This window comes from Bos javanicus, chromosome 14 (genome assembly GCF_032452875.1).
Source record: "Bos javanicus breed banteng chromosome 14, ARS-OSU_banteng_1.0, whole genome shotgun sequence".
Taxonomy (NCBI): Eukaryota; Metazoa; Chordata; class Mammalia; order Artiodactyla; family Bovidae; genus Bos; species Bos javanicus.
In genome coordinates, this window is record NC_083881.1 from 27,327,494 (window position 1) to 27,345,700 (window position 18,207).

The 18,207-nt window shown below is 42.6% G+C and overlaps 1 protein-coding gene across 10 annotated transcripts in view; it reads right to left on the reverse strand.

Moving 5' to 3' along the window:
- ASPH (aspartate beta-hydroxylase) overlaps nt 1-18,207 on the reverse strand; it is a 189,825-nt gene that overhangs the window by 163,809 nt on the left and 7,809 nt on the right. For 2 of the 10 annotated variants that reach the window (XR_009740822.1, XM_061438818.1), the window contains exon 1: nt 4,824-5,168. The exons of 4 other annotated variants lie outside the window; for them this stretch is intronic. Coding sequence is in view for 5 of the 6 variants with exons in the window: in XM_061438818.1 (XP_061294802.1) it covers nt 4,824-5,061 (238 nt within the window). In the remaining variant the exon portion in view is untranslated. Of the gene's footprint in view, nt 1-4,823; nt 5,183-18,207 lie in introns of those variants that run through there. 4 more of the 10 variants (XM_061438819.1, XM_061438820.1, XM_061438828.1 and 1 more) reach the window with 4 other exon arrangements.

The window sequence follows — 18,207 nt, forward strand, 5'->3', positions numbered from 1 at the left end:
CTATCTCCTAGAGTACGCTCAAATTCATGTCCGTTGAGTCAATGGTACTATCTAACCATTTCATCCTCTACTGCCCTTCTCCTTTTGTCTTCAATCTTTCCCAGCATCAGGGTCTTTTCCAATGAGTCGGCTCTTTGCATCAGGTGGCCAAAGTATTGGAGCTTTGGCATCAGTTCTTCCAGTGAATATTTGGAGTTGGTTTTCTTTAGGATGACTGGTTTGACCTCTTACAATAATAATTCAAGTTTATAAAATCTTTTAAATCAATAAAATCTGCATATAGCAAATCATATCTTTATGACCCTAGCAAAGAGAAATGAAGTAATATTAACTATTCCTTGTAACAGCTGCTGGAACTAATAGCAAACTCCTAGGTTCAAGCAAAGATTAAACTTCTATAGTGTGCTCTGAGATTTTTACTGTCAGCCTGACATCACTGGAGACCACAAGAGCGAAGACCTATGTCCATGGAATCCAGTGCTCTTCCTCTTCTAAAACTGACCAGGTGAAAACCCATCAGGATTCTCACAGGGCAAGAGTGATGACTTCCTCCAAGCCATCCTCCTGATGGCTTACCCAATCAGCTATCACTTACAGTGGTGCTGCTCAAACCAGAGTCACCTGGAGGACCCATCAACACAGATTGCTGGGCCCACCTCACAGTTTCAGTTCTGTAGGTCTGGAGTGGAGCCCAAGATTATGCATTTGTATTGATAACAAGGTGATCTGATGGTGGTCCAGGGACCACAGAAAAAGAGAATCACTGCATCCCTAGTGCTCGGGTCTGGAACAAGGGACTGAATCTGTCTTGTTCATTAATGTACATCTGCCTTGCACCTATTTGTTAAATAAGTAGGTAAATTCTTTCTCGAATCCTTGCTGTTACAGAGTAATCAAACTTCTTCCTGCTAACACTTCAGAAATAAGGGAGCAAAGGGACCCAATAAATATTCCGATAAATGTCAGGTCACTTCAAGCTTCCTCATCTCCAGGAATTTAATGATCCTAAAATTCATTCATAAGTGGAAAAGATCTATAAATTATTAAGAAAGAGAGAAATCAGGGGAAAAGTCCAGTAGTTCCCAAACAATGGTGAGGAACCCCAAATCGTCTAGGACCAAGAGCTCATTGCTCTATGTCAGACAAAGTCCTCACTGATCAATCCTGGCTTCGTGACACCCAGCTTGAGCACAAGAAGACCTGAGCATGAAGGACCTGTGTAGTCCATTCGTCAGCCCACTGGCCAGACGCCCGAAGCACCTAACACCTAAGGCACCCCCGACACCTTTCCCCACTGACCCTGGGAAAAGGCATGAAAGACTGGAGGAGTGACAAGGGGCTGCCATGGGTTTTAGAGTTCAGTAAAACAAAATGAAGAAAGCCGTTTCCATTTGCATCAGGATAAATGAGGAAAAGAGAAACAATTAGCAATAACTATCTAAATCAGCTCCCAAACAATTTTTGGAAACTTTATTAATCTTTGGAACCCCAAGTTGGGAACCACTGCCCCAACGTATACTTCTGTCTGGATTACTGCTGATTCACTGCAGAGAGAACAACTGTATCAGAGCACAGGCCCATCAACCCCACCTAATGACTCTGTGGTAGACCAGAACTCCACTAGTAAGAAGCTAAAAATACAACACAAATGGGAGCTAAGCCCCAAATGCTCATGCCAGGCCTAATGAGCAAGTTCCTAAAGTGTCATTAGTTCTTTCTACAGAGAATTTAATAAAGAGAGAAGACTTAGAAACAAAAAACACCCCCAGCTTGTCAATCATTTATCTTGTGTAGGTAACAGCTATTAGTATGGTACTGAAATTCGGTCTCCTGCTGAATCTAGAGTGGTAAAAGGTACTTTTAAAAAAGTGGTGGTGTCCATTCAGAAACTCTGAGATGATGGAAGTTGTTTCAAAAAAATAACAAAAAAAAGTTGTTGTTGTTGTTGTTGTTTTTCAAAACTAAAAACGACAGAAAAGCATAACCCTACTTACTTATGTAGCTCTAAATCCGAGGCAATGAGACTAGGTCACAAAGCCATCATGCGTGACCACCACCGATTTACAGCTGTGTCCCTGAGGACTTTTTGACCTTAATCCATTTAGACAGCAAAAGATCTGCAGCCATCCTTCCCAAGAGCCCACACTTTCTAGGGTGAAAGAATTCAGCATTTACAATAAAGTGCCCAAGAGATGCAAGAAGGAAGTAAAGAAAATCATTAGCAAAAACTATAAGGAAAGCTCAGGCTTCCCTGGTAGCTGAGAAGGTCAAGAATCTGCCCGTGATACAGGAGATCTGGGTTCGATCACCTGGGTCAGGAAGATCCCCTGGAGGAGGGAATGGTGACCCACTCCAGTATTCTTACTTGGAGAATTCCACGGACAGAGGAGCCTGGCAGGCTACAGTCCATGAGGTTGCAAAGAGCTGGACATGACTGAGCGACTAACACCTTCACATATAGAAAACTCACGTGATAAATTACAAAACATATGCATTTTAAAAATTACAAGAAAAAAAGCAGTTGATGCAATTATGTATCACAATATATTCTGGGGACAAGCTTCAACCTTTTACTAAATAAGTTAATAATAATGAAGCTGATAAAACATAATAAACTAAAGCAAGAATGCCTGTAATTGTAAATTGCATAGTAAAGAGTTAACTTTACCCAAACAGAGGTCTGGCTTTTGCCCTTGTCTATTTGGAGGTCCCTGACATGTCCTACCCAATAGGACTGATTGGTTTCCTTGGGTGCTCTGGCCAGTGGACAGTCTAACAGTGTGATTTGCAGACTGTATGACTATATATATCAGTTAAGGGCAGCCATGTCCAACACTTTTGCAATCCTATAAACTGTAGCCTGCCAGGCTCTTCCGTCCATGGGATCTTCCAGGCAAGAATACTGGAATGGGTTGCCATTTCCTTCTCCAGGGGATCTTGCTGACCCAGGGATCGAACCCACGTCTCCTATGTTGGCAGGCGGATTCTTTACCCCTGAGTACCAGGGAAGCCCAGTAAGTGATGAACGCCCAGTAAAAACTCTGGGTACCAAAGGCTCGGATGAGCTCCTCTCATTGGCAATACTCTACATATACTGGAAACTGACGTCCTTGAGGAAAATGGGAGCTTTGTGTTCAGAACCTTCCCACTTTGCCTTGAGTCTCGTCCTTTGGCTAGTTCTAATCTGCAGCCTTCCACTGCAATTCAATTGCAATGGTGAACAGAGCACAAAAGAGGAAAGTTACCCAGTTCTGAGTTATTCCCACAAACTATCAAGCCTGAGAGTGGCTGTGGGGACCTCCTAGGCTGGCCTTCTAGTGGCCAGCTGGTCTGAAGTAACAGCAGTCCTGGGGACTGGCCCACCCTCAGCCAACCTGAGCAGAAACACAGAAAAGCAGGAAGGGCAGCTACAGAGAAAAGGCAGCAATTACCCAGCAGTGTGCACTCCCCTACCCCACACACCACCCCCGCCTCCTTCCGCTTCCTGCAAGGTGTCCTAGCTTCCTTCGCCTGAGGAGGGCAGGAAGAGAGAACCAGGGTATATACCATCATGCCAGCATCTCACTCAAAAAGGCTGACTGCCAAGCAAGGGATTCGAAGGAGCAAGAGAGGGTAGGGGGCTCTGCCAGGAGTGGATGTCCCAGAGGGCTGGAAGGTCCCACCAGACCTTCCAAAGAACTCACAGGGGAAGTGTTTGGCTGCCTGTCACCGTATAGTCCATGGGGTCTCAACGAGTCAAAACAGGACTGAGCCACTTTCACCTTCACCTATTGTCAACCATGGACAGTTGGTCTTATCAAACAGCAAGAGACTGACAGGGACCAATGAGACGATAGAAGATGGCTTTCCCTCTCTTCCCCTCTCTCCGTCTCCCATCCCCAGCACTCCCAACAAACTAGAGCCTGGAAGAGACAAGAAGGACACTGCCCCAAAGCGGACCACACGGAGAGAATGCAAACATCACTTCTCCCACTGCAGGCCCTTCTGCCTTCCTGCCAACAGGAGAGGAGAAATTCTGCACTGAAAATGAGGTCATACTTAAAGCAGACAGACTTCCAGAAACGCAGAGTGACTGGCGTGCTAAGGAATCCACCCCAGAGATGGTCAAGAGCCTCTGCTACCCAGAGATTAGTCCAACTAACCACAGTGACTGGAGGAAAATGAAGCTTCATGGTAACACCCGGCCAGACAAAGCCTACTAAAGAGAGCAGCTATAAACGTGGCTGCATGTTAGGCCAACACACAAAAAGCTGCCAGGATTTGACTATTTGGGGCCCACAAAAATGGCTATTTCATAGGATTCGAACAAACAATACATGAATATTTGAAAAGTATTTTATTACAAAAATTTCCCAACACACAACAAAGCTGAAAGAATTTTACGTAGAATATTCATATGCATATCACTCAGTTGCGATGATTAACATTTTATTATCTTGCTTACGTTATGTCTATTCATTCCTCAATATTCATTCATGAATCCATTTTACACGTCTAACACATTTCAAATTAAACCTGTAGACACGAGCACACTGCCCCAAGTATTTCAGCTTCTACATCATAAACCACAGTCCAATATTTATCATTTCACATACAATTTACATAAAATGAAATGCCCTAATTTAAAGCGTACACTCCCTGAGTTTTCACAAAAATATACACCATGTAACCCAAATCTCTTATCAAGACACAGAACACGGACACCCTTACCAGCCAAATTCCACAGCAACCCCAAGCCCAGGGACAGCCCCATCGTTTCGCTTTTTTTTTTCCACTGGAGGTTAGTGTTGCCTGTTCTTGAAATGTCATTAAAAATGGTGTACCTGGTATATGCTTGCTGCTGTGAGGCCTGTCTCCCTGAGCTTTACATTCTGAGGGGCCACGTCTGTTATAGGCAGGGGTACTGCATGGCTCCCTGTTGCTGGGAAGTATTCCGCTGGACAAATTCACCTGAGTATACCAGAGTATTCTCCTACTGGTAGAAGTCTGAACTGTTGGCAGGCCTTGAGTGTTACAAATAGAGCTGCTGGGAATATTCTTGTGCAAGAACGTTGCCTCCATATTAGAAATAAAAGCTTGCGCTTCTCCTGGGAAATAAATACCTAGGAGTGGAATTGCTGGGTCACAGGGCTCAGGCACACTCACTACGGCAAGAAACTGCCAGATCTTTTACTCCAGTGGTTCCACCATGTTATATACACACGAAAAATGTGTAACAGTTCTTTTGTTCTAAGATGTTGTCAACATTTGCTGTGGTCAGTCTTTTTAATTTTAGCCACTCTGATGAGTATGCAGTGGTATCTGTTGGTTTAATTTGCATTCCCCCGAGGGCCAATGTTCCAGCACTTTTCTCCTGTGCTCACTAGCTATTTATTTCTTTTCTGTGAACTGTCTACTCAAATCTTCTGAACATTTGCCTATTTTTTAAAATGTTTTCCTAAGTTGAACTGTAGGACATCTTTGTATTGCCTGGATAATGGCCCTTTAACAGACAACATGTGTTACAAAATTTTCTCCCAGGCTGTGATTGACCTATTCCTTATCTTAAAGCATCTTTTAATGGGTAAAAGTTTCCCATTCTGATGTCTTAACTCGTTAATACATTAATAAAGTTAATGAATTAATTTTCTATGTATTTTAAATATATTACGAAATTGGAAAATGTTACTTAAACCTTGACAGGGTTTCCATGCCTTACGTTCTGAAATGTGACTGATTTCAGCACTTTTACACAAGCACTGTGTGTGTAACACAAACATTCACAGAAGCCACGTTACCGGCTCAAAGTCCGTGCCCGTGAGAAGGACAGTCCAGAAATCAAAGTCCGGGAATGTCAATTAAATGTCTGCTAGCCACAGACTTCACAGAGGTAAAGCAAGAGCACTTTGATCATTTTAAGGAATATTTTCATTAGCTCCAATGAGTCACAGAAAGTTTCCAAGCTAGTTGTTTTTCCCTTAAATTTGATGGGATGGATTAAATCTAATTCCTCTACCACCCAACAGCCCTGCCAAGACTGACCTCTTCTTTCAAAAACTAGTGTACTTGTGTTTTTATCTACGTGTTTTCCCCAAACTGCTCATGACTCCACATTTAAATTACCCATCTGTTGTGAAGGAAGAAATCAGCTTCTCTTTACTGTGATTTTTCACCTTATCCACCTCCTAAGTGCTACAGAATATCACAAAAAGCAACATATTTTAGGGGAAAGGCATGTAGTTTACCCATGAGACTTTGTGGAATAAAATCTATCTTAATCTTTTAAATCTTTTAAATAAAAAAGACATCAACAATTCAAAGGTGGAGTGGGCTGTTTGAAGGATACTATTGCAATAAACTAGGAAGGTTTGAATATAGACTTAAATCAGTTAACAGTGCTGTAAGTAGTGTTAAACTTTCTGAGTGTGATAATTATATTGTGATTACGTAGGCACATATCCTTGTTTTTAGAGGAAACGTGCTGAAAAATTCAGGAATAACGTATCATGATTTAATTAAACAGTTCAAAGGCAAAAATGGTGTGTATGTATCTAGAGTGACCTATAGAAAATGCAAAGCCATCAAAACAACTAGTGAACCTAAACAAACTTTTCTTATTAACTATCTTGAAGGTCTGAATTTTTTCACACTAAAAAGTTGGGAAAATCCAGATTTCCAGGCCCATTTCTAGTCCTGAAGAATCAGATATTCCAGATAAGGTATTCCAGATAAGGATTAAGAATGTGAAAAGTCTCCTCCCAGGTTAATTCATGATTGGGTTCTGGATAAGTAAAAAAAATTGAAAAATTTTAAAACTTCAAGTTTTAAGGATGCTTCTGGAGACCCTCAAAGAAATCTGATTAGAAAGTGCATTTAGGTAATACTGCATCAGTGCTGCCTTTCTGATGACTCAGACGGTAAAGAACCTGCCAATCTGCCTGTAATGCAGGAGACACAGGTTTGATCCCTGGGTCAGGAAGATCTCCTGGAGAAGGGAATGGCTACCCACTCCAGTATTCTTGCCTGGAGAATCCCATGGACAGAGGAGCCTGTGGGCTACCGTCCATGGGGTCACTCGGCTGAGTCACTAACACTTTCACTTTCACCATGTCCTTAGGAGGGCTCAGGGTAGGAAGCAGTTAAGCCAATTAAACTGTCATGATGTTACCTTCAAAGAGGTCCCAGAGACAGACAGACAGACAGAGAGATGAGAAGGGAAGGAAGATCAATACACAAAGAGAGCAAACGTGGCCAACCGCCAACAGTTGGCAAGTCCAGGTGAAGAGCATACAAGCCTTTCAATGGTCTGAACTTTTTGCTGTCAAATAGGTTTGAAAGTTTCAAAACAAAAGGTTAGATAAATATAAAAATAAAAACAAAATTGAATTGATTTAAAAATAAATGGAAGGAAGGAATGAATGAAAGAATAAGTGAAGTCAAGGATCAAGTCCTAAACCCAACAGTAATGGAAAGAACACCAATTCCATGTCTGGCCTCCGATTTAGGAGAAACCCAAGGGAGAATGCTCCCCACTCCACGTCTCCTTCATGCAGGTTCTACCAACAGATCTCCACCTGCTCACTGGCCATTTCCACTGGATGCCCTGGGTTTCACCTCTGATTCATCTGGGATTATAAGCCTAACTACTCTGCCACCTCCTGGATGGGGGGTGGGGGGACGTCTCCATCTGAGCCAGCATCCCCTGGGTTCTCGCTCCTACCCCACACTCACCCCAAGATCTCACCCGAAAGGCACTTCCTCCCACCAGTCATCTCCACCACTCCCCCACTGAATAGGTACTCCCTCAAATTCTGGATGCAACCCAACCTATGCAGAGTGGGACGGTCCCCTCCCTCACTCTGGTCCCCAATTACACTAACACACAAGAAGATTCCTAATCAGACCCATCAAGCAGGCAGCACCCTCTGAGACCATAAGCAATTAAAAAAACCCAACCCAAACAAAACAAAACATTAGGCCTTCTCGAAAATATACCTACTGCTTCAAGCCTGTCCCAGCTTATCCTCAACAATGAGCCGACTCTGCAAAAGTGTGCAACTCTGTCCACCCTCCAAGCCAGGCTGTCCCTATGATGTCCCTTTCCCTTCCAGGACTAACTGCCCTCCCCTCTGTGTTCTTGAAATTGACATCGACCCATGAAATCGGTAATGTGCAAACAAACGCAGTGCAGTCGCCAGTTGTGACCCACACTCTATCACAGGAGCGATGCTTTGCCATCTGAGACACACGGTGATTCTCAGAGATGGTGTTAAACCCTTGGTGGAGTCAGGAAAAATAACGAGATTGTATCCTGACCACTTGTCTACAAAACTCATCAAAATGCACAATGAGACGTTGAACCTGTATACCTGCAGTGTCTCCCACTGTCCACGGCTTTCTTCTCTATCCACTGAAAAATGATTTTTAATTCTAGAATTTGCCTGGGATTGTCATGAGACATCAGTTTAGAGCTGGCCTGAATCTACTTTTCTTTCCTTTAATAAAAACAGGCCATTGGTCCCTTGAGTTTCCCTGTCACCCCTTCTAATTTGCAGGACTCCCCAGAGTATAACTGCCCAGAAAATGTTAGCTGGGACTGCGGTTTTGAGAGTCCTGAAAAGCCTCAGCTAGTTCGTATTTTAGTCTTCCTTTCCCTACTCCCTGACCACACGCACACTTCATCCATCTAACAAGTATTTACTGCTCTGCGGCCCAAAGGACAGTGACCTTGCCAGGGGCTGATGTTAAATCTGTTCTGACTGCTATATCTGCTCCTTGCAGAGCACAGCACCTGGACAGAGTAAACCCCATGAACTTCACTGGATGATTCACACACACACACACAACAATGTAAATATAAATGTTTTCATGCCATCTAGATGGTAAAAATTGAACTGATGCTTTCAAACTGTGGTGCTGGAACAGACTCTTAAAGAGTCCCTTGGACAGCAAGGAGATCAAACCAGTCAATCCTTAAAGAAATCAACCCTGAATATTTACTGTAAGGACTGATGCTGAAGCTCCAATACTTTGGCCACCTGATATGAAGAGCCGACTCATTGGAAAAGACCCTGAGCTGGGAAAGATTAAGGGCAGGAGGAGAAGGGGATGATAGAGGATGAGAAGGCAGGTTGGATGGCATCACTGACTCAATGGACACAAGTTTAGGCAAGCTCCAGGAGACGGTGAAGGACAGGGGAGCATAGTGTGCTGTAATCCATGGGATCACAGAGTCGGACATGACTGAGAGAGTGAACAACAACAGATGGTAAAACAAATCTAACACACTCCCAGGTGGCACTAGTGGTAAAGAACCTGTCTGCCAATGCAGGAGACATGAAATGCAGGTTCAATCCCTGGGTCAGGAAGATTCCCCAAAGGAGGGCATGCGACCCACTCCAGTATTCTTGCCTGGAGAATCCCATGGACAGAGAGGTCTGGCAGGTTGGAGTCTACTGGGTAGCAAAGAGTCCGGCATGACTGAAGCAACTTAGCAGCAGTAGCAGCGGCATTCTGAAAACAAAACCAGACCACAGGCTGCTTCTGGGTGAGGGACAGGAATGACCAGGACAGGTCCAGCCAGGACCCCACGGGCTTCATCCACTCAGCTGCCTCAACCTCATACTCCAAGTCTGTCCCTTTCCTCCCTATCCTGCCCCAGTTCAAAAACCAAAGTGACAGTCAATGTCACCACATGCTCAGGTGTCCCCTAACTCAACTCTCACTGACTCATTTTGCCCTAACTTCCATATCCAACACCTCCCTCAGCTCCACCTTCACCAAACAGACTGGCCCCCACGCACCCAGCTGAGGTCACCTGGAATAAAATTCACCAGGCACCCGGCTCACCAGCCTGCACTCAGGTTCCACTGCATAAACTGTCGCAAGCACTGGTCTCTTGGCTGTGTTCCAGAAAAAGCCAGCTAGTCTGCTGCCAAAGGTTCCTAGGAGTATGACCCAACAAAATCTGACCAGCTGAAAAGGCTGAAGTTGCAAAGCTTTATGCCAGTTACTGAGAAGCTAATGTTTGGGCAGAAAGCACAGGTATATTTAACAGGTGCTGTCCTGACAGGGTACAGTATCTTCCCAGGACTGGCTAAATGTCTGTAATACCATCTTGGATAAAAGTCTTGCCCTAAATAGAACATTTCAAATAAATAACTCAGATTAAACAAATTCAGCTCAACAAATAATTCAGATCAGCAGAACAAGGTGCTTTCAGCTCTATAATCTAATAAAGATTTTAAGACACAAAGTTATCAAAATCACAGGATGGTAACTTTTTAAAAGGTTTTCACCATTTTCTCCATGCACCTGAATATTCATTCCTTTGACTAATAACTCTTGAAATCCCTGCTGTACAATGAACAGAGAGGCCACTTTGCTTACAGTCCAGTGGAGGAGTAAAACAGAAATAAAATAAAAGTTCATTTTGGTGAGTACTAATATTAGGGTATTTAGGATGGATGATCAATGCAGGAGATGCAGGTTCAAACCTAGGGTCGAGAAGATCCCCTAGAGGAGGAAATGGCTACCCACTCCAGTGTTCTTGCCTGGGAAATTCTATGGACAGAGAAGACGGGTGGGCTCTAGTCCATTGGGAACACAAAGAGTTGGATATAACTCAGTGACTAAACAACAACAACATTAGGCTAAAGGAGTATACGGGACAATGTGGACATAAGACAATCACTTGGGAAGAACCATTCTCTTGAATTTTAAAGATACAGAACTTTGAAGTACAATCCTCTTTATAAATGTTATTAATAGCATTGGGATTCCCTTGTGGCTCAGCTAGTAAAGAATCCGCCTACAATGTGGCAGACCTAGGTTCAATCCCTAGGTTGGGAAGATTCCCTGGAGAAGGAAAAGGCTATCCACTCCTGTATTCTGGCCTGGAGAATTCCATGGACTGTACAGTCCATGGGGTCGCCAAGAGTCAGACTCGACTGAGCAACTTTCACTTTCACTTATAGTTTTTCTATATTTTTTAATTAGGATTGTCAAACTTTAGTCTTAAGAAGGAAATCTCCATAACTCTTACAAATGAATTTTAAAAGCCAAAACCAAAAACTAAAGGGAACAAAAATTTAGCAGTATTTCAGTATTCACATAATTTTAGCCTATCAATGAGTCACATTTAAGGCTAAAGTGAGGGAAAATCAAAATGCTGCAGAACAAATAAATGCCTGCTTCTGCCCAAACGTTCCTCCTAATCAGAATGAATGAAATACGAATGCTTCCTACTGGCCTAAGTACTTGTATGTCGAAACTACCAGAAAGGACTTGCTCATTTTAAATAATTCTCCACATCTTAATAATTTTTATTTCTTTAACTCCAACATTCATAAACATCAAGAGGATTTTTCAGTCTGTCTTATGGCCCATAACATAAATGTTAAAAAAAAAAAAATCCATGCATATAACATAATTCTGGAGCACCTTTTACATTCAAGGCAGTGTGGAAGAAACACAAAAAACACAGCTTACACCATCAGTGCCCTTTTGATCTGTGAGAGGGAAGTAAGACTTTTCCCTGTAAATTTGTTCACACCATATTTACTGAGTGCCTACTATGCACAGACCATCATTTAAGTACTGGAGATGAAAAGAAAATGGAACATGGTGTTTACCTACACCAAACCCTAGGAGTAATTCTCCCAGCTCCAGCAAGTACTCTTGACCAGGGTGAGTGCGCTTCGACCCACCTCCCGTTTTTATATGAACCAGGGCCTAAGAATGGTTTTGGCTTTTTAAATCAGTTGAAAAGAAATCAAGAGAAAAATGTAATAACATAAAAAAAATGTTAGCGACTGACTCACACTGTTGTACAGCAGAAACCAACATGACACTATAGTTATCCTCCAATTTAAAAAATTAGGAAAAAAGAAAATGATAGTTGTTTCCAGGGAGATCATGTGATCACCATTGCTGACCTCTGATCAGAACAATCCGGGTAACCCATTACCAACCAGCAGTGGAGAGACAGGCAGTGTGGAGCCAAGGAGTTCTGTTCTATGCAAAAGAGAAAAAGCCCCCTTCTCCAGTCGAGTGTGAACAGGGAAGCAAGAAACCCCAAGGCTGCCAGCTGCCATCTTGAGTCCCAGAGGAGCCAACCTCAGGATGACAGACACCGACACCGAGAAGTCACGTGCTCTGAGGACTTTCTGAACCACTGATCCTACCACAGCTGGTACGAGCACACCACATCTTTCTTAATGAAATCAATTCCTAACTGTTTACGGGGGTCTGCGTCTGGTGTCTGTTCCTAACACAGATCATAAAGTTTTTGCCTTTATGATCAAGCAAGAACGAAAGACAGCAGATGATCACAGTACAAAACTAAACATCTGTTCTGTTCAAGGGGGTATCACCATCACCATGTACCACAACTGCAGTTGTTAAGAAACGCTTACTATGCATCAGTTTGTATAAGTGTGAGTTATCTCCATTTGAGAGATGAAGAAATATTTCAAAATGCTGAGAGAGGTTTGTTGACTTACTAAAAGGTCAAAAATGAGTGGCAGAGCTAGTCCTCGGGTCCAGTGCAGTCTAATACTGTGTTTTCACACTTTTCTCATCTGCTAGAAGGCAATGGCACCCCACTCCAGGACTCTTGCTTGGAAAATCCCATGGATGGAGGAGCCTGGTAGGCTGCAATCCATGGGGTCGCTAAGAGTCGGACCCGACTGAGCGACTTCACTTTCACTTTTCACTTTCATGCATTGGAGAAGGAAATGGCAACCCACTCCAGTGTTCTTGCCTGGAGAATCCCAGGGACGGGGAGCCTGGTGGGCTGCTATCTATGGGGTCACACAGAGTCGGACACAACTGAAGTGACTTAGCATTGCATAGCATAGAGGAACCTGTGGATCAATGAGGATGTTAAGACAGTACCTGCAGAGGGCGCTACAGACGCTCATGCTGGGGGAGCGGGGAGGAGGGTTGCAAAACCCACTGGAAAGATGATCAACAGAAGGTAGAAGAACTGATGGGGTAGCTGCATCTTGACAGATACACAGGAGCCACACAGGGAAAGAGCAAGTGTGGGGCTGTCACAGAAGAAACAGCAAGCGCAAATGCAGAGACCTCAGAGAGTGACCTGACGTGGGTGAATTAATATAAAGAGAGCAGTTTAAGATTGGCTAGAGAGGGTAAGTGGAGAAGGCAATGGCACCCCACTCCTGTACTCTTGCCTGGAAAATCCCATAGATGGAGGAGCCTGGTGGGCTGCAGTCCATGGGGTCTCGAAGAGTTGGACACGACTGAGCAACTTCACTTTCACTTTTCCCTTTCCTGCATTTGAGAAGGAAATGGCAACCCACTCCAGTGTTCTTGCCTGGAGAATCCCAGGGACGGTGGGGCTTGGTGGGCTTCCGTCTATGGGGTCGCACAGAGTCGGACATGACTGAAGTGACTTAGCAGCAGCAGCAGAGAGAGTAAGAGGGGCAAGATCATGAGGAGCCTGCTAGATGGTGCTAAGGAATCTAAACTACACCTTGAGGACCAGGAAGACCAGACAAGGTTTTCAAATAAGCGACATGATCGAACTTACACTTTATGAAGATGACAATGCCTGAAGGATGAAATAGGACCAGTTATGAGTCATCTAACTGATTACTCCTTAGAAGGAAAGTTATGACCAACCTAGATAGCATATTCAAAAGCAGAGACATTACTTTGCCAACAAAGGTCCATCTAGTCAAGGCTATGGTTTTTCCAGTGGTCATGTATGGACGTGAGAGTTGGACTGTGAAGAAAGCTGAGCACCGAAGAATTGATGCTTTTGAACTGTGGTGTTGGAGAAGACTCTTGAGAGTCCCTTGGACTGCAAGGAGATCCAACCAGTCCATTCTGAAGGAGATCAGCCCTGGGATTTCTTTGGAAGGAATGATGCTAAAGCTGAAACTCCAGTACTTTGGCCACCTCATGGGAAGAGTTGACTCATTGGAAACAACTCTGATGCTGGGAGGGGTTGGGAGCAGGAGGAGAAGGGGACGACAGAGGATGAGATGGCTGGATGGCATCATTGACTGGATGGACGTGAGTCTGAGTGAACTCCGGGAGTTGGTGATGGACAGGGAAGCCTGGCGTGCTGCAATTCATGGGGTCGCAAAGAGTCAGACACGACTGATCGACTGAACTGAACTGAACTGACTGGTGAGTCATCTAAGGGCTCCCCTAGTGGCTCAGAAGTATAGATATGCCTGTGATGCAAGAGATCACCTGCAATGCAGGAGACACGGGTTTGACCCCTGGGTTAGGAAGATCCCCTGAAGGAGGACATGGCAAACAACTCCAGTATTCTTGCCTGGAAAATCCCATAAGCAGAGGAGCCTGGCCGGCTACAGGCTATGGAGTCACAAAGAGTTGGGTGTGACTGAGCAACTGAACAACAACAACAGTAAAGCACTTAGGCTAAATCTAATCAAAGAGGCATACCACTTTGGGATAAAATTATAAGAAGTCACTGTAAGACAAATATATAGGAAGTTGCACCATGTTTATGTACAGAAATACTCATTATTATATGTGTGCTCTTGTCCCAATTTGTGCAAACTCCAGGAGATAGTGAAAGACAGGGAAGCCTGGCATGCAGCAGTCCATGGGGTTGCAAAAAGTCAGACATGACTTAGTGACTAAACACACACACACACACATTTGTCCCAAACTGTTCTATAAATTGAATACAATCCCAGTCAAAATCCTGAAATATTCTTCATGAAACTTAACTTGATGTGCAGATTCTAAAAAGACACAGGCAAAGAAAGGTCCCCAAACAGTGAGGACAATGATGAAAAAGACAGGATAGAAGGACCTGCCTAATTCCACATACCAGGAACAAAACAGTCACAGGTATCTAGACACAATAGGTGATACAGCAGATTAGTGTAGAAAGAAGACACTTCAACTAATGGTGCAGGACATTTTCATTATTCATCTTTAAAAATATCAGATCCCTACCCAACAATATATACAATAAAAACCACACCCCATCGTTTAGACATCTAAATGTAAAAGGCAAAATTCAGTAGTTTATAGAAAAAAAGAAAATGTTTTATGATCTCTGTTAGAAAATATGTCCTAGATAAAGCACAAACCATAAAGAAGAAAATAGAAAAATGCTATTATCAATGGATCAAAAATCTAAAAATTCTATTCAACAAATTATACTACAGAAAATGACAACATGAATAATCATAGACTGGGAGAAGCCCTTTATCACACAATCAAAAGGTTCAAGATAAAGAAATTCAACAAATCAAAAATGTAAATTATATAGAATTTAAAAACCTAGACAAATAGGTTATATATATATATGTATATATATTAAAAAAAAATTCACAGGAAAGGAAACTCGAATAGCTATTCTCACTAGTAACCTCATTGGTGATGAGAAAAACGCAAGTTTAAAACACAAACACTACTTCACATGCACTAAACTTACTAAACTTGCAATATTAAAGGTTACCAAGTGTTGGTAATGTGGTTGCTGCACACAGGTAGCTGTTTTCATGGTGGGTGGGAGTGTAAAGTGATACAAGCACTTTGAGGTTGGGGAAAAAAAGGTGATACTTGGTGAAGTTTAATATGTGTATTTGCTATGACCCAACAATTCCAATCCTAAATTATGCTCTAGGAAAGGACTTAGACATATACAAGGTAATAGACAACTCCAAGAGGGTTCAGGGAGCAGTGTTTGAAAGAAAGCAATGAAAACAAACACAGTCGTCCTGGACTCCAGGATGGCTAAAGAAAAAGCACATTCATATAGTGAAGAACTATATATATGAAAACATAGAGCCAGTTTGGTAGAGTCTTAAGCAAATAGTGTCCAATAGTTGACAAGTATGAGCCTATTTATAAAACTTTTGACATGCACTAAACAAACGTACGGGCTTCCCTGGTGGCTCAGTGGTAAAAGAATCCACCTGCAACGCAGAAGATGTGGGGTCGATCCCTGGGTTGGGAAGATCCCCTGGAGGAGAAAATTGCAACCCACTTCCATATTCTAACAGCTGGAATCAAGATTGCCGGGAGAAATATCAGTAACCTCAGTTATGCAGATGACACTACCCTTATGGCAGAAAGTGAAGAGGAACTCAAAAGCCTCTTGATGAAAGTATAAGTGGAGAGTGAAAAAGTTGGCTTAAAGCTCAACATTCAGAAAACAAAGATCATGGCATCCTGTCCCATCACTTCATGGGAAATAGATGGGGAAACAGTGGAAACAGTGTCAGACTTTATTTTTCTGGGCTCCAAAATCACTACAGACGGTGACTGCAGCCATGAAATTAAAAGACGCTTACTCCTTGGAAGGAAAGTTATGACCAACCTAGATAGCATATTCAAAAGCAGAGACATTACTTTGCCAACAAAGGTTCGTCTAGTCAAGGCTATGGTTTTTCCTGTGGCCATGTATGGATGTGAGAGTTGGACTGTGAAGAAGACTGAGCGCCGAAGAATTGATGCTTTTGAACTGTGGTGTTGGAGAAGACTCTTGAGAGTCCCTTGGACTGCAAGGAGATCCAACCAGTCCATTCTGAAGGAGATCAGCCCTGGGATTTCTTTGGAAGGAATGATGCTAAAGCTGAAACTCCAGTACTTTGGCCACCTCATGCGAAGAGTTGACTCATTGGAAAAGACCCTGATGCTGGGAGGGATTGGGGGCAGGAGGAGAAGGGGACGACAGAGGATGAGATGGCTGGATGGCAACATTGACTCGATGGACGTTGAGTCTGAGTGAACTCCGGGAGTTGGTGATGGACAGGGAGGCCTGGCATGCTGCGGTTCATGGGGTCTCAAAGAGTCGGACACGACTGAGCGACTGATCTGATCTGATCTGATCCATATTCTTGTCTGGAAAATCCCATGGACAGAGAAGCCTGGTGGGCTATAGTCCATGGGGTCACAAAACAGTTGGAAACGATTTAGTAACTAAACACAGCAACAACAAACAAACGTATATGTATCTATACATACACACATATTTCTATACATAGGGATATAGATATATTTCCTGAGCAATTTTCATAAATATAAAATTTAATAATATATTTTATACAAATGGATATATAGTATACAATATGCAACAGAATATTATATTAAGTTATATATGACTATTACACTATATATATCATATTTGCAGCATAACATTATGTTATCTAATATATTACTATCTATATTATATGGTAGTCACTCAGTCTTGCCTGACTCTGCAACCCCAAGGACTGTAACCCACCAGGCTCCTCTGTCCATGGGATTTTCCAGGCAAGGATACTGGAGTGGGTTGCCATTTCCTTCTCCAGGGAATCTTTCCAACCCAGGGACTGAACCTGGGTCTCCTGCATTGCAGGCAGATTCTTCACTGACTGAGCCACGAGGGAAGCTATATATTATATAATATATATTATAAAGCAATGTATGACAATGATTATCACAAAATGTTTAAGATTGTAAAGGGATAACACAGGAGAGGAGAAACCAAGAATTTGGTAATATTTTACTTTCTCATCTGTATGGTGGCTACATGTAAGTCACTGCATTATTTATATCTATGTAAACATCTTAATATATAATATTACAAATAGATAGTTTTAAAGAGCAACACATAGAAATATTTACATTCTAAAAGAGAGATGGCTCTCCATCAAAAAGCAAAATGCGTGAAATAATTTGTAAATATAAAATTCAGTAACTGACAAGCATCTTATTCAAATTGATTTGACTCAAAAAATGGAAAAGTTAAATGCAGGTATTCTTTCAATAAACACAACACAGATTTTTATTTTCATGTAAGGGGAAAAAAATTAACTTCTAAATAAAATTTACCTGTGAATCTAGACCAAACAGACTTTCCAGTAGACCAATTCAGGAAAACTGAATTAAAAACAGAGTGTGAAAGACAGCGTGAGAAACTGTACAATAGCAATATAATAAACAAGAACCAAAGTGAGAGACAGGAGAGAACAAAACAGCCCTGAGTCTGCACTAGGTCATGACAGCAAAGGCTGTCAAACCTAGACAAGCTATGAGAAATAACAGTTATATAGTACTGGTGACGGAACAACATTATTTTCTCCAGTCATATTTTCTCACTCAAAATTAAGACTGATGCTTGCTGGCTCCCATGCAGAATGAGTCACGGGGTTAAATCTGTAGGAACACATGCAGGAAAGAAAGGCTGGCGTCTTTCCAAGCACAGCAACAGTCGTTTCCACTCTGCAC